Source organism: Excalfactoria chinensis, chromosome 4 (assembly GCF_039878825.1).
Source record: "Excalfactoria chinensis isolate bCotChi1 chromosome 4, bCotChi1.hap2, whole genome shotgun sequence".
Classification (NCBI taxonomy): domain Eukaryota; kingdom Metazoa; phylum Chordata; class Aves; order Galliformes; family Phasianidae; genus Excalfactoria; species Excalfactoria chinensis.
In genome coordinates, this window is record NC_092828.1 from 77854496 (window position 1) to 77876267 (window position 21772).

The 21772-nt window shown below is 37.6% G+C and overlaps 1 protein-coding gene across 8 annotated transcripts in view; it reads left to right on the forward strand.

Moving 5' to 3' along the window:
• Window positions 1-21772, forward strand: part of DACH2 (dachshund family transcription factor 2) — a 259076-nt gene that overhangs the window by 147374 nt on the left and 89930 nt on the right. For all 8 annotated transcript variants that reach the window (XM_072336231.1, XM_072336233.1, XM_072336234.1 and 5 more), the window contains one exon: window positions 21578-21709. In XM_072336231.1, coding sequence (XP_072192332.1) covers window positions 21578-21709 — 132 coding nt within the window. The remainder of the gene's footprint in view (window positions 1-21577; window positions 21710-21772) is intronic.

Genomic DNA, 21772 nt, shown 5'->3' on the forward strand with positions numbered 1-21772 from the left:
CAGAAAACAGTGAACTATAGTAAATGAGCCACAATGTATTCAACCAATATGTAACAAATTAAACAATCATTAGTAATTTATTACGGTGCGTTGTTCCCCATTTCTGGTATTTTTTTCTTTTAATTTCTTCTAATGACTTAGTGCCATCTGTTAGGCTTGTCATTGACACAACAGTACCACGGACAGAGAATAGGAGGTGTTTAAAGTGAGTTCAGCCCTGTTGAAAAGTTTTCACGTTTTAAATCTGAAGAGTTCAGAATGTGCACATTGTGCACACGGAGCTGAACTGCCTTATCAACAGCTTCCTCTCAGCCAGTCCCACTGCACAGTGCCCCATGTGCCTGCACCTCACTGCAAAAGGAAACGATGTTCTGTCATCCCCGAGCACATTCTCTTACCCTAGCCGTGTTTGTGGGTGTGTGCATGGGCAGGCAGGCATGGAGGTGTGTGTGTGGCACTCAGCATGCAGCTGCTCGTCGCAGCGGAGCTCACATAGCTGTGCTGCTTGCTGTCACTTCTAAATGCTGGGATTACCTGGGCGATTGTTTCCTCAGAATGCCATAATGTAATCTCAAACCTAATACTCCGACAACCATGCACTAATTAAAACTGCAATTATATTTTTGCTCAAACAAAACGACTTAATAAACATTATCACAAACTGTTTACCCTTCCCAAAAACAATTTATGCTCACTAATACAATTTCCCATTAAAACTGCTGCCAGGTAAATTAAAAACTCTTGAAATAGTAAGTAAGTGGGAAATTAATTCAACAGTTTAATCTAGAGCTAATAACAGTTGCAAGCTCAGAAAAAGATTGCTACAGCGGGGAGTTAATTAACAGCTTATTCCCCATTTGATAAAAGTAATCCACTCTAATTCCAGTGTAATTTACCTCAATGTAATATAAAACCACAAGCTGCTTCTGGTGCTAGTGATTATTAGCCTTGTCCTGTTGCCACATTGACAATAAAAGTCAGCAGTGTCTTAATAATAAGAGGCAGTCTGCTAAATGCCCACAATTAAAGATGTAACATGAAATCTTGAAAGGCAACAGTCATGTATACAGCTAAACAGGGTGGAGGCACAATTTTGGTAGAATAAGCACGTCGCATTGCTGCCCCTACTTCAGTAACCAAGTGTGCCTTTCATAAACCCTGGTACTGGCTGCAGAAAGTTCTATCTAATGAATGCTCTGGGGAGACTGTAGGGGATAGGTTACAAACAGGTCTGCTTGTTGTTTCAAATTAGGATTGAGCCAGTGTAGATTTTGTTGTATTGTTTTCTGTGTTATGCAAATTAAATACAAACTTTGGAGTTCTTGACTTGAAATAACATTCTGGGTTCATAAATTCAGCATGGCTGTTTTAGCCTCACCTATGTTGAAATTTGTTTTCCTTTATTTTCTGTTCTTGGGGGTTAAATCCAAGGATCAGATTTGATATATTCATGCATGTACACATGCACACATAGATACAAACATCTGTCTGTATAATTATGTATAAAATACCTTTTATTATGCATTTTCTCAATTGATCCCAAGATAATGTATCCTGATAATTATTTTGATTTGCTTTTGAGCAGTTATGACAGACTACCACTAGGGAACTCGAGCTGTATTTAAGTATTGCCAGGTTCTTAGCTTAGTTTCTGAGTACATGTTAGCATGTGCCTGCATGATGTATTATTAGCTTTCTTCCATTGTCACTGACCTAGGAATGCCACAGTAAGAACAAATTGGTACACTGTAATCATAATTCAACTTATGTGCATGAAATTAAATGATCTGCTTTGTTATATAAATATTGATACTTGAAATAACAAGTGTATTTGCGATACTGGAGTTTCCTTGGTGTGGGGCAGAGGCTGAGGTATGGGGCAGAGGATGTTGAGAACTGAATTGTGCTTTCAGCATGCACATGGTGGGGTACTCTGCATACTGCTGATTGTTTTTTTTTGCTGATGCTGGCTAGTAAAGCCAATGTTTTTTGTTTGTTTGTTTTTCCTACATAAACATACTTCTTTTTTATTTAAAGTACTTTTTCATTTAAAGTAAAGTTTTTCAGTTGGAAGTTTTACCTGCTGGCTGCAGGGGAGCAGTTTTTAACCAAGGGCTTGAAGGATGTGAGCTTCTGAGATGCTTTCCAGCCCATGCTGTTATGTGATATTTCATAGCGCACTGAAATTTCTCTGTAACATAATGGAAATTTATTGTCTTAAGGTTTCTCTTTCAGGCATTTTCTATCAAATAAGATAAATTAAGAGCTGTTAACTGAATAAAATATAAGAAAGAAGAGTAGACTGAATGCATGAAATGATCGTATTTTATTTGTGATAGCAATAGTAAGAGCTCTCGTGAGAAAGTGTTGGTGCCAGACTATAACTGCACTTAAACTGCTACTCATTCTCACTTCATTTATGTATGTACATAATTTACAGTTCTGAGTTTGGGAGGATTTTTTTTCTGTTGTTCAACAGATCTTCAACTAATGTGATTTCAAAGGATTTTCTTTTCTGCTGACATAGAATTGTCCATAGTCTGAATTTTGCTTATATGCAAAATTTGTCCTGTGAGTGAAGCGATGCTTAAAATTCTGTAGGTCAAGGACAGAAGCCCAGTCTTCCTGGATGCTCGAACTAGGTAGTTCTAGAAATGACTTGGCACACCTCATCAGCTGCTCATCTCTGCTAATGAAGTCCTCTGTGCTTTCACTGCAGTCATTCTTCCATGCTTACCTGAGCCATAGCAGAGTTTGGAGACTTAAAGCAGTATTAGTACAGCAGCTAGATCTGAACTAAGATCAGGACAAATAGCACGAGTTAGGGAGCTGCTCTGCAACACAGCCCAGGCTGAGATGTTCTAATAGCCACACAGAGAGAGATTTAAATAGGATTTTGCAATTGACTAATTTGTATTTTTTGTTTAATCTCATTTCACATTTCAGGGGGAAAAAAAAAACCAAAAACATTTAAAAATGCTTGAAAAAAATGCAGTATGGTATTCTCATTGACTATTCCTAATAGATATCTTCAGGGTTGCCAATAAGAAAGGCTGTATAGTAATTAATACGCTATTTTGTGAGTGTATAGCATTCTGGCAGACTTTATGTATTTCTTCAGCATGTGGCATCATACTGAAACTGTGCAGGGTGTGATTCTGAATGGCTGAGTATGGTGGGAAGGCTCAGGGTGCTGCTGCTCGTCCTGCACTGCTAGATGAGGAGGCTTGCAGGCTGCATGCTGCCTGTTGTGCCGAGGTGGTGAAAAGCCCTGCGTGTCCACTTCAGCAATTCTGTAATTTGCAGGTTGAAGGATTAAGTTAAACGGACCTTAAAAGAGCTGCTGTGGTTGATAATCCTCTGGTAATACATGTTCTCCTTTTCACTAACTGCTGAATCAGGCAAGTTAGTCCAGGAAGAAGAGTCATCATTAGAACATGTGAGGTGACAGTATTAGTATAGTTCTGGTGTGTTTTAAGAACAGGAATCCTGTGCTGCGCAGTCCTGGCATGCCTTGGCAGGAGTCTGAGAGGCAGCAAGTGCTCAGTAGGAGGGAGCCAACTTCCACAGGCAGGGAGCAGGGAGGTGCTTGCAGGCCTGTCCCTGGGGTATGCCCAGCTCCTGCCAGTGCCTGTCCCAGCAGGTCAGGATATGAGGATGTGTGCCCACATTGCATCCTCTGTACAGGCACCTGAGTTGTGAAATGGAAGGACAGAGCATGCTTGGGTGCAGAGCACAAACACCAACACTCTGCGGTCAGACTCAATGTACTGTAAAATAACTTCAAGGACACCACTTCATTTCCATACAAGGCATGGTTAAACTTTTTAATCGTCGTGGATAAATCTGAAAGAGCACCAGGGCCAGGGGCACAGGTTTTAACCAATTCTTGCCTGTTCGAAACGTTTCTGAAGTACAGGCACATTTCAAGGTAGCATATTCAACTAAAACCTGTAAACCATTAGAATATTTTCTTAAGTTTGAATTTCACCAGAATATTAAAAAAGCAAATTAGCCAACTATGTACATAACAACTGAGCACATTCTGTTTAAACTCATAGCACACATAAAAGAAGTTAGGTCTTATTCCTAAGAGCTCCCTATTTTCAGCAATCCCAGCTCTTCCACAAGGAATTTGATGCCTGTTAGGGTAAACCTGCCATGCAGGTGGCAGCCTATGGGCCTGGGCTGTTCCTGCATTGCACACACTATGAGATGTTGGAAGATCACACTGATAATCTCTGTACTCTTGGTGTGCTGTAGGTTACGGACTTTCACCAAGCTTCTTCTGTGCTAAGCCTGCAGTTTCTGGCTAAGCCAGAACAGTGTCTTAGCAGCACATCCAGCCCAGCTCAAACCCTTACCCAGTAAAATGTCCCAGTAATTATTTATTTGTGCTGTTCTAAGCTGACCATTTTTTTTCCAGTTCATGTTAAAATTTCTGCCTGTTGTTCCACATTCTTTGAACTTTGTCTCCATGTTCAAATGCTTGCCGCCTTTCCCGTTGCCTTTTTCGCCTCACCCCACCCTGAATTGAGTGAGCAGGTAGCAGATGTACCTAGTGACCTGAAAGGGGAGGGTCCCTGACGTACAGAAATTAGATCAGTAATGTTTGTTACAAGTGATGTGGAATAGAGCTGCAGGCAGCAGGGCAGGCATTGGGACTGGTGGTGGGAGAGAGGAAGGGAGGATTTCAAGGCTCTGTGTCCAGAGGAGAAATAGGTGATGCAGTTGATGATTTATATGCAGTTTAAACTCATGTTTATAGTCATATATATATAACTTGTTAGCACATTTTTAGCAAGTCGGTTAGCAAGTCTGGCCTTTCAGACAAATTCCATTATGCTAATGTAATTAATACACATCCTAAAAAATGGGATTGCAGCAGTTTATTTCAAGATTGTGTACTTTGCTTTTTTAGACCTGTTTCCCATGCTGCCACTCAACGCTTTATGGCTTGTGCTAAAAGAGCCTTCCTTCTTTTCTGCAGTTCTTTCTGGCACGGAAGGGCTTTCCTTTGCCTCATTGACTCTCCATCTCATTTAAAAATCTTTGCTGAAAATACATCTTTTTCCCCTTGCATGACCCTCATAATTTTTATCTCTCTGTGCTGTTATTTTAGTATGTAATTTTACTTTTAAACTAGCTGATGGACCTCCATTTGAGAAAGGGCAATCAATAAATTATGTGCTGATTGTGGATATTCTTCTTCATATTTTTGTATTTCATTGTCCAGACTGTAACAGTTGATATATATTTTTGTTGTACTTTTTCACCTACTTTAGGGTATCATTATTCTTGGCTTTTAATAATTGAAAGAAAATTCATTCTTTTTCCAACATGAAATAGAGAGAATGAAGGAATGAATCTCCAGCTGCTAAATATCATTTATATCAGTTAATGGCCTTGCTGAGGAAACACAAGCTTGAGCAAACTCGACATGGGTTGAGCAAAGACAGTGAATTGGTTTCCTGAACAGTTTTTAGTACATGTCACTAAATCATCAGCTAGCAGTTTCTAGAGATAGTAAACTTCTACAAAAAGCTGGCCAAGAATTTCTGAAATGTTACGTTGTGAAAATAGAAACTATCTGTGGGGGAGCTTACATAGAAGCTTTAACAGGAAAGGTTTTTAAGACTGACTCTGGTGCTTTTCCCAAGGCTCTGCATCCTTTAGGATAACTGTCGAGTAACCAGTATTTGAGTATGCAGATCAGTGTGCATTGGTTTGGCATCAGGCCTGTGATAGCTTGTAGTTCAGTTCTGTAATTTCATTATCTGCTCATTAAAAACTATATGTAGGTGAAGAGTTGGGGGGAAGAGTGGGAAAGAGTGTAGAAATTTTTGCCAATTTTTCTCATGTTACCAGTTGTAGTCTCTTAAAAAAGTTAATTAGAATATACGTGATATGAAAAGTCTTCCTCACTAATTCTTCTCATATTTTTTGATAATTAATGTAATATTTAACATCTGCTAATAGTGGCATCATCCATGTATCAGTTTCTGTCCCAGCATTCAGGAATGGTTGGTGCTGGTTGGTCTTCATGCTGTCACTTGGGAACTAAATTGTAATATGTAAAAAATAGAAGCATATTCTGAGGTCATCTCAATGCATGAATCCAATCTCGTAAAGATTTTCATTATGGTTTGAGGGATGAGATGTGCATCTTACTCATTTACTCATACAGATTCTAGTTGCTGACCCATTCATCAAATGCAGAAGACCAGGCCAACTAGAACGATCTCTCCAAGAAAGATAAAGAGCAGAAATTTCAAATGGAAGACATTCTTCTTTGTAGGGGCTCACCTCATCTGCCATCACTTGTAATTGATACTATCTAGCTTGTCATGTGTCGCGGTATCTAAGTAATACATAGTATGAGAGCATCTGGGAAAAAAGAGGTAAATATAGCTTGTAAAATAACATTAGGGGAATTTCATTTCTCTAGTGTTTCATGTGCTGTTATTGGGAATATTGGAGTATTGTTTTGAAGCCTTTCAATTATTTCAATCTGGCAATTTCTGAAAAAAGGAAGAGCAAGCAGTAAGACATTATTGGTGATGGAATGTCATTAGTCAGCCCAAAACAAAGTGAGACCACCTTGCAGTCTGAAAATGCCAATTGCTTTTTATGCAAAGCTAGCAGCACAAATATGCTTATTTTGTTTCTTAATAAATATCTCGTTGGCTTACACAGTGTCCACACTATTGCAAATGAATGTGTTAATCTTCAACTGTTACAGCACCAAGAAGTTTGAAGCTAACACTGAATCTTGTAAATGTAAAACAGTAAGAAGTTAATATGATGTATTTACAAAGTCCTTAGCCAGTTAAAAGGTTCGCTTTTACAGACAGACAGATTATTTACTAACTCTCAAATTTACTCACCAGTGAATTATATGACTTTTGTATCCAGATCATCCCTAATCATGCTGGGTTATTTGGTAACAATAATCAGTGCCCATCTGTTTTGGACAGAAATCTTTTACATGAAGGACCCCTTCTTCAAAAATTATTTTTCTGGTTTAAAAAAAAAAAAAGTAAAATTTACCGAGGTGCATGAAAAGCACTCTGAGGATTGGTCCCTCTGGTGGATTGCTAATAAAAACCTAGTAAGGAATATCTGCGAAGTAAGCAGAGTACACAGTGAGCTGCAGATAACGTGCTGGAGGGATGCAGAATTCCTGAACTCTGCTTCATTACAATTACTTTCTTGGTTACTGATTTCAAATTCCATTGCTGCTGTTCTGTTTGTTTATTCCTTTCTTTTTAAAGATGTTAACATGTGAGATTTTGATAAAACAGCATTCATTTCTCTGTGGGAGAGTGTGGGCAAGCAAGGAAAAAGGAACTGAGTGTTTAAAATTACAGTAGCATTGCTTGTTTGAAGTTTAGTTTTAACTCCCCTGAAATCTCTTAGATTGGTAAAAGTAGTTTTCAGTCTCCTAAATTAGGTAGACAAAATATTTATTTTAATGTGTATTTTTATTATACTAGACAGCATTATTACTGCCATGGATTAAGGGCCTGTAATGTGACTTTAATATTGCTATTAGATGTTAATGTCTTAGGATAGTGCTCTGAAGATGAAATAGTTCTCATTTACTTTTCACCATAATGAATACTAATGTGTCAGGGGACAGTAGACATCTCTGCCTTCTGTTCAGTTTGGCCAAATAGGATAGACAAGAGCAGAAGACAACAATCACTCAGCTACGAGTGAATGCAACTGGAAGTTGTGACTGAAGCCTGTTGAAATCCAGTTGTACAGATCTCCCTCTCATTTTTCTGTTTTGACTAAACAAAATGAGAGCAGACAGTAAATTGTCCAGTTTCCAAGACTTCTGGTGAGAATTATTCATAATAGATAGTTATTTCTGCAGTGGTGTACAATTCCACTTCATCTCATTATTAGTGATGTTATGCTCATCATATTATGAGCTCTTCAACAAAGTGCAAAGTAACTCATTGCCCAGAGAGTTTTTTCTACACTCACAACTTGAGAATAAATATTTCTGCCCAAGAGTAAAACCGTTTATCTACTGGGCAAAATTAAAGTACCGCAACCTTCAGTAAATCTGGGAACCCATCACAGGTGTAATAGAAGAAAATCCAGTTTTGTTACTGTGTGCTTAGGAATACGTGTTTGCTCAGGGTTAAAATTGCCCAGGGTCCATCTTTTTCCTAATTAAAGACTGACATTTAGTTAGGGAAACTGTTCACTCTGGATCCACAAGGGAGTACCTTAAATAACACATATAGTGAATAATAACAGACTATTGCTAAAGTGGCTGCAGTTATTCTACAGTATATTTTAGCGTTTTCTAATGGTTTGCTTGTGGCAGCAGAAATTACTTAGGAACTTGGCACATATGCTGTGTCTTTCTTCCCTGACTTTGGCTAAAGAATGTAATGGATATTAGCTAACAGAGCGATCCTCCTCACTGCAGCTGCCTGACTGTCCTGATTTCAGAGGCTTGGGAACTCTGAGGCTACCAATCAGATTTGGTATCTGAAGAAGTGGCAAAAAGTTTGTGTGTGTTCATATCACACCTGGGCCAATGCACAGTGGCAAAATTCATTGCTTCTGTTGTATTTCATCACCACAGTTACCAGTGCCCCTGGATCTGGAATGTCCTGCAGTGTTTGTCTATATCTAGACATGCATCTGATGTCTGTGAGAGTGCATCTTTTCAGTGTTGTGAATTTTCTCCAGCATGAAGTAAGCAAGGTGCAGCAGCATATGATCTTCTAGTTTATACATTATTTTGGAGAGAGGACTTCCATTTTTATCATGAAGAGTTTACACTTTGTTTTCATCTATTGCATTACCTGGTACTTGTAAGAAGACTAGTGTTTGCCTCACGCTTAAATGAAGCAGCAGCACAGTGAATCTCAGCCCTCACCTGTTCCTGCAGAGCCTGTGCACCCACAGTGAGATTTGTGGGCAGGGGAGCCCTGGGAGCACCGTGCTGCCTGCATGGCACAGGCACTGCTGGCAGTTCTCTTGTGCTGCCGTGTGCTGCTGTTTTTCTTAGGAAAATTTTGACATTGAGAAAGAAAACAAAAGAAAGCCTCGTTGTGATCATTGTCAGGCTCTGTTTGTTGTTTTTTAAAAGCTACAGTTATTGATGTCTTTGTAGCAGATGGTGTGATCCCATGATGCCTCTTACAAAATTTGATATATATGCATGTATCTCAGTAGTTCAATATTCATAATATAAATCAGTCTTATGATATGTTCCAACAGGTAAGGCTGGGCCTTTTATATTGTTACTGAAGATGAAATTAATCTGCTTCTGTTTTACTTAATTTTTGTTTTATATTCTTGTGCATTTTGTTTGATAGAAGTTCATTTTTTATTCTGCTTCTTAAATTAATTTTCTTGCACAGAACTAAACACAGAAGATTATGAAGAGTTTATTTGCTTATTTTGTTATTCAAGAAGCAGGGTGTTTTGAAACTCAAGCCCAGCAGCAGAAGAGTTGGAAGACTCAAGAGATAGCTTTGTTTACCATACGTCTGAAACAATTAGTAATATTTAAATAGTTGGCTTAGTTCCAGTGTTTTTTTCTATCTTTGATCAAGTTACTTAAGGGTCTTTTCCAACCTAAATGGCTCTGTGTCTCTGTATGTGTGGATGTAGAGCTTGGGGGCTTGTAGTGTTAAAGGTTGGTTGGACTTGGTAATCTTAAGGGTCTTTTCCAACCTAAGTGGTTCTGAGGCTTTTGTTTGGCTTTTCTTTTCTTTTCTTTTCTTTTTTTTTTTTTTTTCCCAATTACTAGTCCTGCTGTAAGGCAGGGATTTTTATGCATCAGGTTTACAATAGTATAGATCAATACTGCATTGCATTTGAAGTTGGGTAGAACATGAATGATGAGGTTCCAGTTTGGCTGAAGGTGCAAGTCTTTCTGTGGCAGTAAACAGAAACGACAAGCACTAAGAAATAAGAAAAGCTTCATTTGTGATGGATGGCAGGAACTTGCAAGTACGTTTAGTACTTGAAGGGAGGTGCATGCCTGTAATATTTGAGAATGACACAGTTAAAATATTGCTGGGTGCAGGTGTTCTGTGCCTGGGAGAGTTAGTTCCAAGTGCATCGGGCTTTCTGGTCTGCAGAGCTATACAGTGTCCAGGTGGGTTCAGCAAATCGTTTGTATTGCCTCAGTAGCAGAAATATCTTAAAGTAAATAACATAAGAAGCATCTATGAACAGTGTCCTTTTAAAAAATATTTCCCCTTTTTAAGAGATAAACAGTGTAAAGAAGCAATGAGTTATTACTCCATGTGGTTGAATTTGTGGTTTGATGTTGGAAAGCAAATGGCTGTGGCTTCTTGTGTCTTTTTAAGTGTCTCTTGAAGGGGTACCATGATGAGTGCAGAAGGGGAGCAGGGAATCACCTCTTCCTTCCCTGTATAACTTTTTGGGTTTGTGGTCCGATACCTTGCTTTTAATAATGACCGTTTATTTTTCATATTTCTCAGCTCTGTATCATTATTATAATGTAGTAATACAATATAGTAATACATAAATGAGATCAGGAAGTTATTTCTGTATAGTTCATGAGACCCAGTGTTTCTATGGTACAAATACAACATCTTTTGTTGTAATATGTTTTATAGCATAAATCCTTAGTTCTTACCAAAACTTTAAGCATGCTGTGTTAAGCTCAGGGCTGATGCATTTCCTCTCATCACAGCTGTTCATCAAAGGGCTGTGCTGATGAAACTTCTTAGTAAGTTTTGACAGTGTAGCCTACTAAGTGGTTTATAGGTTTTTGCAGCGCTTCTCCTAGCTAGTAATGACTAACAATAGAAGTAATTTAAGCATCTTGCTTTAATTAATGTTATCCCATCTTTTTCCTTGATTAACCAAGTTGTCTTAAGCCAGGAAACAACATTATTACTGAAGAATTTGAAAGTAATGGTTTGTAATCCATTTCTCCCTTGCTAATATTTTATTTCCTAATTTTGACACCCGTGGTATTTCTAGGAGGATTATAACCTGTGATATAATTTGGTAACACAGTCTGATATTGGTTCATTGTCTGCAAACATAGGATTTGTTTTATTGAAGTAATTCCTATATCTTTTCTTAATAGTCTGTGCTTTTCCCTTACAATTCTTATGAGGAATACTGTTGGCCTTCATTTAGTATCACTTTTGGATAAAAATTCTGAAATTTGTCTAGCAGGAAAATATAATCTTAAAATTGTTCATAAATATCTAGCATAAGCAACAGTAACCAAGTTTGGACTGAGTTGGTTCCAAGAAGGATGAAGTTTAGCCAAGGATTTAAGAAAGGAGAAGTTTTTCCAAATGCCGGTACATGTTAAAGGATTACTGATCTATTAAAACCTCAGGACTTCAACCAATTCATTTTAGTCATGATATTGCCTAAAGTTGAAGTATTTTATAAAAGCTAAACAATGCCAAATGCATTTGGCTGAGATCAAAAGCCAAATCTATTTGTTCTCTTTCATCTTCAGTGTTCCATTTCCTAGGAGTATGACCTTAGTCAAACATCTATTAAAGTTAGCTTTTGATCTTACTCCCTTTTTTAGAAAAAAGAAAAAAAGTCAATCTTTAAAATTTTCTTGCAGAGACAATCACACTATTGTGTTGTAATGTTCCAGTAGTGTGTGAGTAAATAGGATTCTCTGATGTATGTGATAGAACAGTGGCTAAATGGGACAATCATTTTTGTGTCAGAGACAAGAATCAAAAGGAAGCATTCTTCAGAAGCTGTTAACTGGAAAACCCCCCCAGGTCAGTGGAAGCATGTTAACTGGTCAGTGCTCTGCATTTTTTGGTCCTTTGATGAAAATGCCTTGTAATTTGATAACAGGTAGCTGTTCATTTGTAATACAATTTTCTCTTCACCAGTCAAAGCCGCCTACTGATTAATCAGCAAAAAGGTTAATTTTCTTCTCAAGTATGAGAAATTCAGTGGCTTTTTGAAAGAAGTAGGGAGAGATGGTGTAGTGAATATTACATCCTTTATTTCCTCAAAAGAACTATTAAGATTATTATTATTATTATTATGGTCATCTGTAGGTTCCCACAGATAAGGATCTTAGAAATAACTGTCTCAGTTCTCACCGTAGGTAAAGGGAATCTGTCTTAAATATATTCTGATTCCTAAATCTACGCAGAGTAATAAAATTACAGTTAAGGATTGTATTTACCAAACTGAGATGACTTGAGTAATGGCCATTTATTAGCTCATCTGCCATAACCATGCTATTAAACCTGTACTCACCAACGTAGTTTCACAGTTTTGGAAATCTCAATTAAAGGATATAGTAGAATAATAACTGATAACATGTATTGGAAAACAGTGTCTATAGAAGAAATAAAATGTCTTCTTTTAATAAAATCCTTCGTTGACAGATAGATCACATATTAAATTTCTAAAACCAGAGTATAGGAATATTACCTAGATATGTGTAAAATAATGTATGATAATCTCTCAATGTGAGAAAAAAATGTCAAATTTAACTCTTAGCTCTAAAAAGAGAACTGCAAGGAGTACTGTATGAATACTGAGAAAAAGCTGAGTATTGCAAAGTGCAATAATTGTAGAGGTAGCAATTGGAAGAGATGACGCATCAGTTTACAGAAATGCAAGATTAATAGGTATCGGCACTGTTTTTCTCAATTGCAAAAAAAGTAATTTTCAGTATATCTTGGACATCATTTGTACTGAATATATTTTAGTTTATAAAATAAATGTATTTAATTTGAGTTATAAAATCTGAGACTCCATTTTAAGATCTGAGTATGCTTTGACTACTGAAATTGTTGAACAAAACTTACAATGAAAATGCTTCTTGTCTTAGTTTTATGAGAAGTGAAATTGCTGTACTGATGCAAACTCGAGAGTAAAGACCACTAGAGTTTATCTGGAAAGATCTGCAAGGGCAAAGAGAATATTTGCATAATTTTAGATAGCTAAGTGTTTCAGTTCAGTGACTAGATTATTTCTCTCCTTCTTGAGCTTCCATTTGGCTCAAAGGCTGCAAGTTAATTCAGCTTGACCAATGAGTGGAGACATATCCTTTAAGGTTTTGAAAATTGTGTAGTTCATCTTCTCTGTGTTATTTTTATTCACAAGGTGGAACAAGAAAATAAGCTTCCAGTCAGTTTCTCAGCTTTGAAAAATGTTCTTTACCTTTCATAACATAAAATGGAAGTAGCTATTCTGGCATAACTTCAAAAACCAAGAAGATATTAGCCCACTGGGACTAAATTATTTGTCTCCTGTTATTTCTGTAAGTAAATGTGCTTGAGAAAGCTTTACTAAAACTGAATGAACTTAAAACAGGAAGACCAAAACAATCAGATGTTAAGAAAAGAAAGTTGAGGTACGCGCTCTTCTGTATTCACCTTCCGAACACTCTCTGGTTGTGTGATCAATAGTCATTAATTTATGCCCCGGAGGAAAATATTGCTCCTTGTGTTTCTTTACCTATGGTGCAAACCTAGCTAGAAGTTACACCTGGCAAGCTCCAGCCTGGGGCCTCCCTTTTTCCCTTTGCAGCGCTAGAAATTCAGACATCCATCACTTATGCGTAGGAGATGCCCCAGCAGCAGCTCAGCTGCAATCCCAGGAAGCACTGAGCAGCAAGGCCACCTTTGTTCTCGTCTCATGTTGTGTGAAGGCTTATGCTTACCACAGTATGACTGGTTGGATAATTGTATAAACACTGCTGAAATTTAAGTTAACTAATCTAAAATATCTCATTTTCTTAGGCAGAGATAGTAGTCAAAATGTTTATGCTATAACACACTTCTGATGGAGACTCACCACAGAGGCCCATGTAGAATAATCACTGTTGATAGAAGGGACTTTGTGACAAAGGCTGCCTCCCTAAGCACTGTGTGAAGCATGAAGTCGTAACTGATTGGGATGGAGTTTTTGTTCTTAAGTGATGGTGCTTTCAAACTCATATCTTTGGAGAGCACAGGCTCCCTCTTTACATTGGTTAGTTTACTATGCTTAATAAGCATAACGTTCTTGTGTACTTAATGAAATGGACACAGATTTCTCAGGTCTTGGAAAAAAATCATGTGTATGAGATACATAGGGGATTTTCTAGCAAGTTAACTCAGTGGGGGAACCTGCAGTGGATGTTGCTGTATGAAGTGACACAAGTTGTCAGCCCAACTAAAAGTCTACTTCCATTAATTTTGGTAAGAAGAATCTAACCTTTGCAAACGATCTCATTGACTGTAAGTTTATTGCAGGTAGATTGCTGCAGAACTGGGGACTGCAGTGCTTGTGAAGAAGGCAGAGTTGTATCCTTGGTTGAGTACTTCATCTTCACTTTCAGATAAGGCTCATTTGAGTTTTCCTATGACCAGCCTTAGCCTTCCTTCTATATCTTGCCAGTGCCAGCCATAGTGGGGTTCAGTTTATTATTGTGGTACTTTAAATTGTGTGTTTGCAAGCAGAATTTCTATCGTTGCTTGGCTTTGGCTCATTGCAAATATCTGAGGAGAGGCTGGAATAATAGTTATCCTCTGTAAGGCTTTGGCTTCTGGAAGGCTGCATCAGGGACCTGTGCAGTGTGATCCTCAGAGCCCGCTGGGTCCAAGATCTCTGGCTGCAGTGTTGGCCAGAGGAACATCTCAACAACCCTTCTTCTTAACAGCAGCGCTGAGAAGAAAGGATCTTGACAGAAGATTGAGATTTCATCTAAAATACTGCATGGAATTCAGTATTCACTTAAAATTCTTGAAATAACCAGGTTTTTAATCATGCTTTGAGACAGCTGGGACATGGCCGAGCTATGCCATCTGAATGAAAAAACCAAAATGTTTGTATGGTATTTTCCAGTCAGAAGTAGGAAGTAGCTTGAAATCACTGACAAAGATATCCTTATTCTCAGAAGGCCTTCCAGCTCAATTAATTTTACGATTTCTAGAGATCCATGCCAATTCCAGATAAGTGTAGAGACATTTTGGTGTTTAACTGAAGGGACCTCCAAAAAATTCAGCTGTTTCCCCATCATTTTTGATTAGGAGAAGTGCTTTAAATCCACAGAAACTGATGTAGTAGGAAAGGAATAAAGGTGAGGAGAAAACTAGTAACAGCTAATTCTCATTCTGGGTGGCAGTACGTGCTCCATGACAGACTTCCCTGATGATAGTGAATTTGCATTATCTGTAACTTTCCGTGAATGTGAGGGCTTCCACAGTGGGATTTATTTCTGTCAATTTTATTTTCTTCAGAACCCAAACTTTTGCTACAACTTAGCTGAGAGTAACTGAGTCTTGCAATGCAAGACGCGTGCAGTGAGTGCTGATGAAAGTGGCCTTGAAGGTGTTCATACACACAGGGCCCTGTCTGTGCAGGAGCTTCCCTGACTGTTGGCCAAGCTGTAGTGCTTTGAATTTGACCCAAGCTGATCCAACACTGCTCATCCAGGATAGGTCAAAAGGTGACTGTTTTCCACAGGCTGGATGCAGGTGCGTGCCATCATCTTTATTTATATTCATACTAAAAAAAATGATTGAAATTAGTGATGCATTCCTGCTTTATAGGTTGTGCGGCTAGTGTCTAACATACATTTTCCTTTTTGAGGCAGATAATATCGCCTTCATACCCTTTCCTGTGGCCTCTCAATGTAGGACTTTAGAGTTAACTTTTCTTTTTTCTTTCAAATAAATTGATTTTTGTGTTTTAACAGATTTCTAGCTTACCTTTCCATTTTTCAACTCCTTGACTTAAATAATTATGATTTTAGTCTATGATAGCATTAAGAAAAGCATAATCTGGTAGGTTGAGAATTTGGATCATTCTGAACATCAGTGTAATTTGTTTTGTCCTTCCTGAAATCTGGGTCCTAGTGCGTGATTTTTCCACTCTTTTTTTCTGTATGAAAACACAGTTTTTCATTGTAGCATGAGAATTCTCATTCTGTAAAAGATATCTCACTAAAATTGCGTTAATTATGCACAAAAGAATATAGAAATTATACGTATAAAGTGATTGTGAACTTTTCAACAGTAATTCAATGGGTGATGTGTCTACTCCATGTGTTCTTCTGTCTTCTGAAACTTGTAGATCAAAAGTGGGGTGGTCAGTCAATCAAATATACAGAAGAAGGTAAAGGTCACAGTAGTGCAGAACACTAAAAGTATTACGCATAACAGTCTTGACAAATCATTCTCATGGCATAGATTGTAAAAAAGAGCAGAAAATGTCATGAAATTAATCAATTCTCATAAGGCACTGTAAGAATGAAGAAAAAAATGCAGCCCTCTCCATGTTCTTTGTAGATCTGATTTTTCTGTTTCCCTCCAATGGGATGAGCTGCAGTTTGGTTTATTGTGAGATACAGGCTACCTTTTCAAATATGAAGTAAAATAGGCAGTATGTAGAGGTATTGCTGCATAGGAGCTTGAGCGTCAGTAGTTATGTTTATGTGGGTGTCATGAATGTTATTACACATAGGCATAGATTTGGGTATAACATTTGTGTATTCTTCAAATTGAAGCTCAGACCTGTCCCCAGACTGCTCTAATGCCACGGTCTTCAATTTAGACTTCTTATTCATGGCTGGTTTACCAGACAGCCATGTTCATAGCAGGTTTTTACCTCCTGCTACACAAGAGTGATTCATTTCAACTACAGAGAAGCATTTATTTTTTTAATGTGAGTGTTCACATTAGTGAATTCATGGAAGCATTCTGAAAATTTTAAGTACGTTATATTATATAATTTTCCTATTGAAGAAAGTGGGGAAGAAAGTGGGAAAGGAAGCGGGAAAGAAAGCTTATCTTTTTCAGTCTTCAAAGGCCTAATTTATTGGATGTTTCAAAATTGTTTTCACTGTTTGCAATATGGTATCTCACATTAACATTTCATACTACCAGATGTTTCATTATTCCTGTTTTAGCACATCATATTTGACCCATAGCAACTTTGAATGCAAATAACAAACAAGCTGATGCACAATGCTTGACTGTTAGACTGAAGTAATATGGCAAGGCTGAACTGGGTTTCATTTTCCCTTTGAATATTATTAATTGCAATGTGTTGACTGTTAATTTAATTAAATGTTTTGTTTTAATATAAGACCATTCTTCAGTTCACTGACTCACCGTTACATTTAATTAATTGCAAACCTCAAGATTTGATTACTCATAGTTCTCCTTTAGTTAATTTACTTGTTCACAGTTTTGACAGAAAAGCTTTCAAACTAATATGAAGGAGGAGCACATTCTAACTAATTAGGAAGCTAAAAAGGAAACCCAAAACCTTGTGGCCAGAAGATAAGATTAGCAGATACCCAGGGTTGTATTAAAATGCTTAGAATCCTTGGGTTTACCATCAAGATCCAATTTCTAATAGCCGGACATCAGTTAAACATGAAGGACTCACTTAAGTTAGTTAGGGTTGAAAATTGTGATGCAAAGCCTGTTTGGTGCTAAGGCATTCTTTAATTGAGGCTCAGAATCCAGCTGTAGAATCTGACTTCATTGCAACTTGACTATAAACAATGTTGGCTTGCATGTCCTTGAAGGGTTATTTCAGGGCTAAATCTGTATGTTGTACTGCAGAGTTATGCAGACTTGTCAAAAGGAGAGTACACAGTGTCCTGACAAAACTGAAATTTCAGAATGAAGATTACTAATGGCAGTTGGCTGTTTTGCCATATGCACAATGCAGGTGTGCCTGAGCACACACCATCACAATCTGTTATGCACTTGCAATCAAGATTCGTATCTAGAGAGCTGCCCCTGAGCACAGCTCTGAGTTGCCTGTGTGGTGGTGGTGCTGCAGGTCCCACCAGGAGCTGCTGTCCCTCACCAGGGCAGGGTTTGGGGAGCAAAGTGCTGCAGCTGTGCTGAGACTCAGGCTTTTCTTTGTTGTTAGCACTGGAGAATGCATCTATTTGGCAGTAAGTGGCGCACAGTTTATTTCCTGGATGCTTCATGACTGATCACAACAGGGAGAAGATATCTAAAGAGAAATTTCAAGTGTAGAAGGGGAGAAAATGCTGAAAACTTTGAAGTGTGTAAACCAGCATGTCAGCTTTCCCTGTAATCCTTATTATTTGTTAAAAGTATAGAGATGTCCACATTGCAGCAGTTTCCAAGTCCATTTTTTCAATGTGAGGCACTCTAAGTGTAGTTCTGCTGCTGCTAATTATGCATCCAGCAGGATGGAAATGATTCTTGCAGCTCTTTGTAGATCTTCAGATAGTCCGGTTGAAGAATAACCTTCCTTGCCACAGCGAGCTGCAGCTAAGTCAGTTGCAGAAAGAAGTTTTATTAATAGTTAAATTAAATAGAAGTTTCAGTAACCTTAACCTTGGCAGTTGTCTTAATTGGAGATGATGACAATGTTTGATTTGCTGCACATTTGCTTCCATCCTTTTAGTCAGTACCATGCCATTGCTACTGAAACCATCTACTTTAGCCTCAATTGTATTAGCTTTCAGAGTTGTTGAAGGATTATACAGTGTTTTTGAAGTACCTCATACAGTACAGTGCTGGAGCTTTTACTGTAGCACAGTTAGAGCAGGGAGTAGTGGAGGCAGAAGAGCAGTATAAAGGAGCTTAGAAAGAGTACTGGCCATACCTGCTGTAACTGTGCCTGACCACTCAGCATCATCAGGCTGTCATGCTGTATACATTAGGACTGTGCTGTACTCTTTAAACTTTTAATGCTGAAGTAGAGCGACTTTGGTGTGGCAGATGGCACAGCATAGATTTCTGGTACATCATTGTTTTTTGGCTTTTGTCCTCATGGCAGCTGTGTCTGGTTAGGGAGCTCAGAAATGCCTGACAATAATTACTTTTAATTTCTGCAGGTGGCATTGTGGTGATTTTGGGACTGTTTATGCCTTTCTGTTTGTTCCTCAGTACCCTTTCTGTCTGGTTTATTATGCTTCTGCTCAGAAGTACTTTTTATACAGGCCCTGGCCAACTTCTCATCTTACTTTTTCATTGAAAATTTCATTAGTGGCCTAAATTCACTTTCTGTTGCCTGTTTCTGTGTTCGTGAATAGTTTATTTATTCATTTGTATATTTAAATTAAGTAAAGTTTTGTAACCTGGAGTTTCAAGGACCTGCATAAATACTGACCCAAGTGAAAATATTTACTGGGCTACTTGTTCATCCATATGTGTTTTGGTACTCATAAGTGATAAAATATTGCATTATAAAAACATGCGTTAAAACTTCATTTTGGTAACCTTTAAAGGAAATGTGGATTCTTTGCAAGTGGGTTATCAAGCCAAAAGAGAACAGGCTGTGAGTGAGTACTGTTTTGATCATGATTGGGTGACGGCTGGTACCTCAACGCTTGGGATTGGTTGGGATGTGGAGCAAAAGTGCAAGTAGGAGCACAAATCATGCAGGTTTCTGGAAACCCTGGAAGCAGCAAATTCCTCAGAAGATTTGTGATGATGAGCTTGAACTTCCTGAAGACAATGGGAAGTCACTCATAGAGCCATCCCATTGCCTTTCACTTGGACAAGGTGGAAAAGTTTATAGACTTTCATCTTCTGAAAGTGCATGAACAGTTTCATCATTTAAGATGTATTATTTCTTTGATGGATTAAATGTGAGTGATGTCTGCCAGAGAATTTTAAAAGCAGAAGTTTAAACATCAGGGTTTGATTTTAACCTGATAAAAACCCTGTACCATTTGCAAAAAGGACTTCAAAGGGTGTTTGAAAAATTCTATTTTAAAATAAAAAATGAGCGCTGTTATGGTATAGTGATCTTTTGCATGAAGTAAAAGCTGGAATGACCTGAGGGGGGAAAAAGAAAAAGGGTGATGTTGTTTTCGGAACTCTGCTTTTGTGTATTTGTAGTTAGTGTATATTAACAAATAAGATCAATATGGTTTTTCATGTAGCAGTAATAGAACAGTGCCCAGTTAGTTTAGGTGATGCTCGTTAGATTTTGTGTCAGTGCTTCTGGATTATAGGACTGTGCAAATGTAGGTTGTTTTGGTGAATACTGAGGGGCTTTTAGGTAGGGTGGGGGTAGCAGAACAGAACTGGTTGACTTCTTATTTCTGTCTCATAACCTATCATCTCCAACTTACTGCTTTTCATCAGGGATATCTTCACTGAAGTTAGTAGGATTTCTGTAGCCATTTGTGATGGTAATACATACACCTCCCCCACACATTTGGAGTCTATTGATTGCTTGCTTACTTAACTCATATTAAAATAATGAGAACCTTTGTGAAGCCTGTTGGAGGAGCAGCACAGCTAATCTAAATGTCAAATTCATAGTAGCTTTTAAAAGAAAATATTTTCATTTATGGATGTGCAGCATTATGGGATATGAAAATTATTAGTTCACTTTAATCAGTGTCTAATGTCTCAGTAAGCAGTACTTCTCATGAAGAGCAGATTATTTAATTCTGCTCTGAATTATCATGCGCCACCACCAACAACAAAAAAAGTTGTTTTTGGTGAATGCAAGCCAGTGTTTTTGTGCAACTAAATTACAAGATAGCTGATGTGAAGCATTCAGTGTGCTTTGTAGGAGATGACAAAAGGAGCTCATAATTTACTGACAGGAAGACACTAAAACTGGTCTCACCCATAAGTGAATGAACCAAGCATTATACCTGCAGGGATCTTTTTTGGTTACACGTCCTTATTTACCTCTATTTCTTGTGTGATAGGAGAGATTTTCAGTTACATCTTAGCCAGAGTAGAATTAATTTGATACTATCCAGAAGAACATTTTATCTCATACTTGAAAAGTCAAAATTACAAATTACACTTGAAAAGTCAAAATTACACTTGAAAAGTGTACAGTCATGAAAAAAGATAGAGGGAAACTTTTAGCCTTTTTTTTTCTTTTTTTTTTTTTTTTTTTGTAAGAAATAAACATAATGACGATAGTAGCCGGTAACCCGACCCTACTCCTTCACTCTTACTATTTTAAATTAATTCCATTTCAGTCACTGGAGAATCTCCTACCACTGCTCCTATTTATTCTGTAAGTTTGTAATGGTTTTAATATCTCGTTAAAGTGAGATTGAATTTGCAGTTATATTGTACTTTTCTCGCATTTCCAGTGTAGTATTTTCTGGTAGTAATAATATTCAAATAAAAAGACTTCAGAAGAATAATATTTTGATATATATCATAATAGTGCCACATTTATTTTTTCCACTTTAGTTGGTTTCCGTCTGTTGAAATTAAGGAACACCGTATTTTACTACCGTACTTGGAAATTGTGTAGCAGCTAAGTCAAACAGAAAGAGATCAAAGTGACAAAGTGATCAAAGGGACAGGAAAGGATATTTAAAAGTATAATGAAAAGGAGTAACATGAAATAAATAATTTCTTATGCTATACATGTGCAAAAGGAACAAGGAACACAAACACTAGGAAATATATTCTTAGAATGCAGTACCAGAGTAACTCGGAGGACCTGAGGATAATGTGCAGAATGACAGTAGGACTGGGTTAAGAATCTGTACTGAACTTATGTGACTTAGTTATTTTCACTGGAAGGAACTGTCCTTCTTATTTTTGGTCGTGTGTTGTACCACATGATACTGCATTTTATTTATTTCTGTTCTTTCCAGGTTTGACAGCAGCAGCCATGGCAGAGGCTATGAAGTTACAGAAGATGAAACTTATGGCAATGAATAGCCTCCATGGAAGTGGAAGTCAAAATGGAACAGAATCAGAAAATGAAGAACTTAATTCTAACGCAGGTAAGCAATGCTATTTTAAGCATTGGGAACAAAGTCAAAATGTATCTCAAATTCTCATATTCT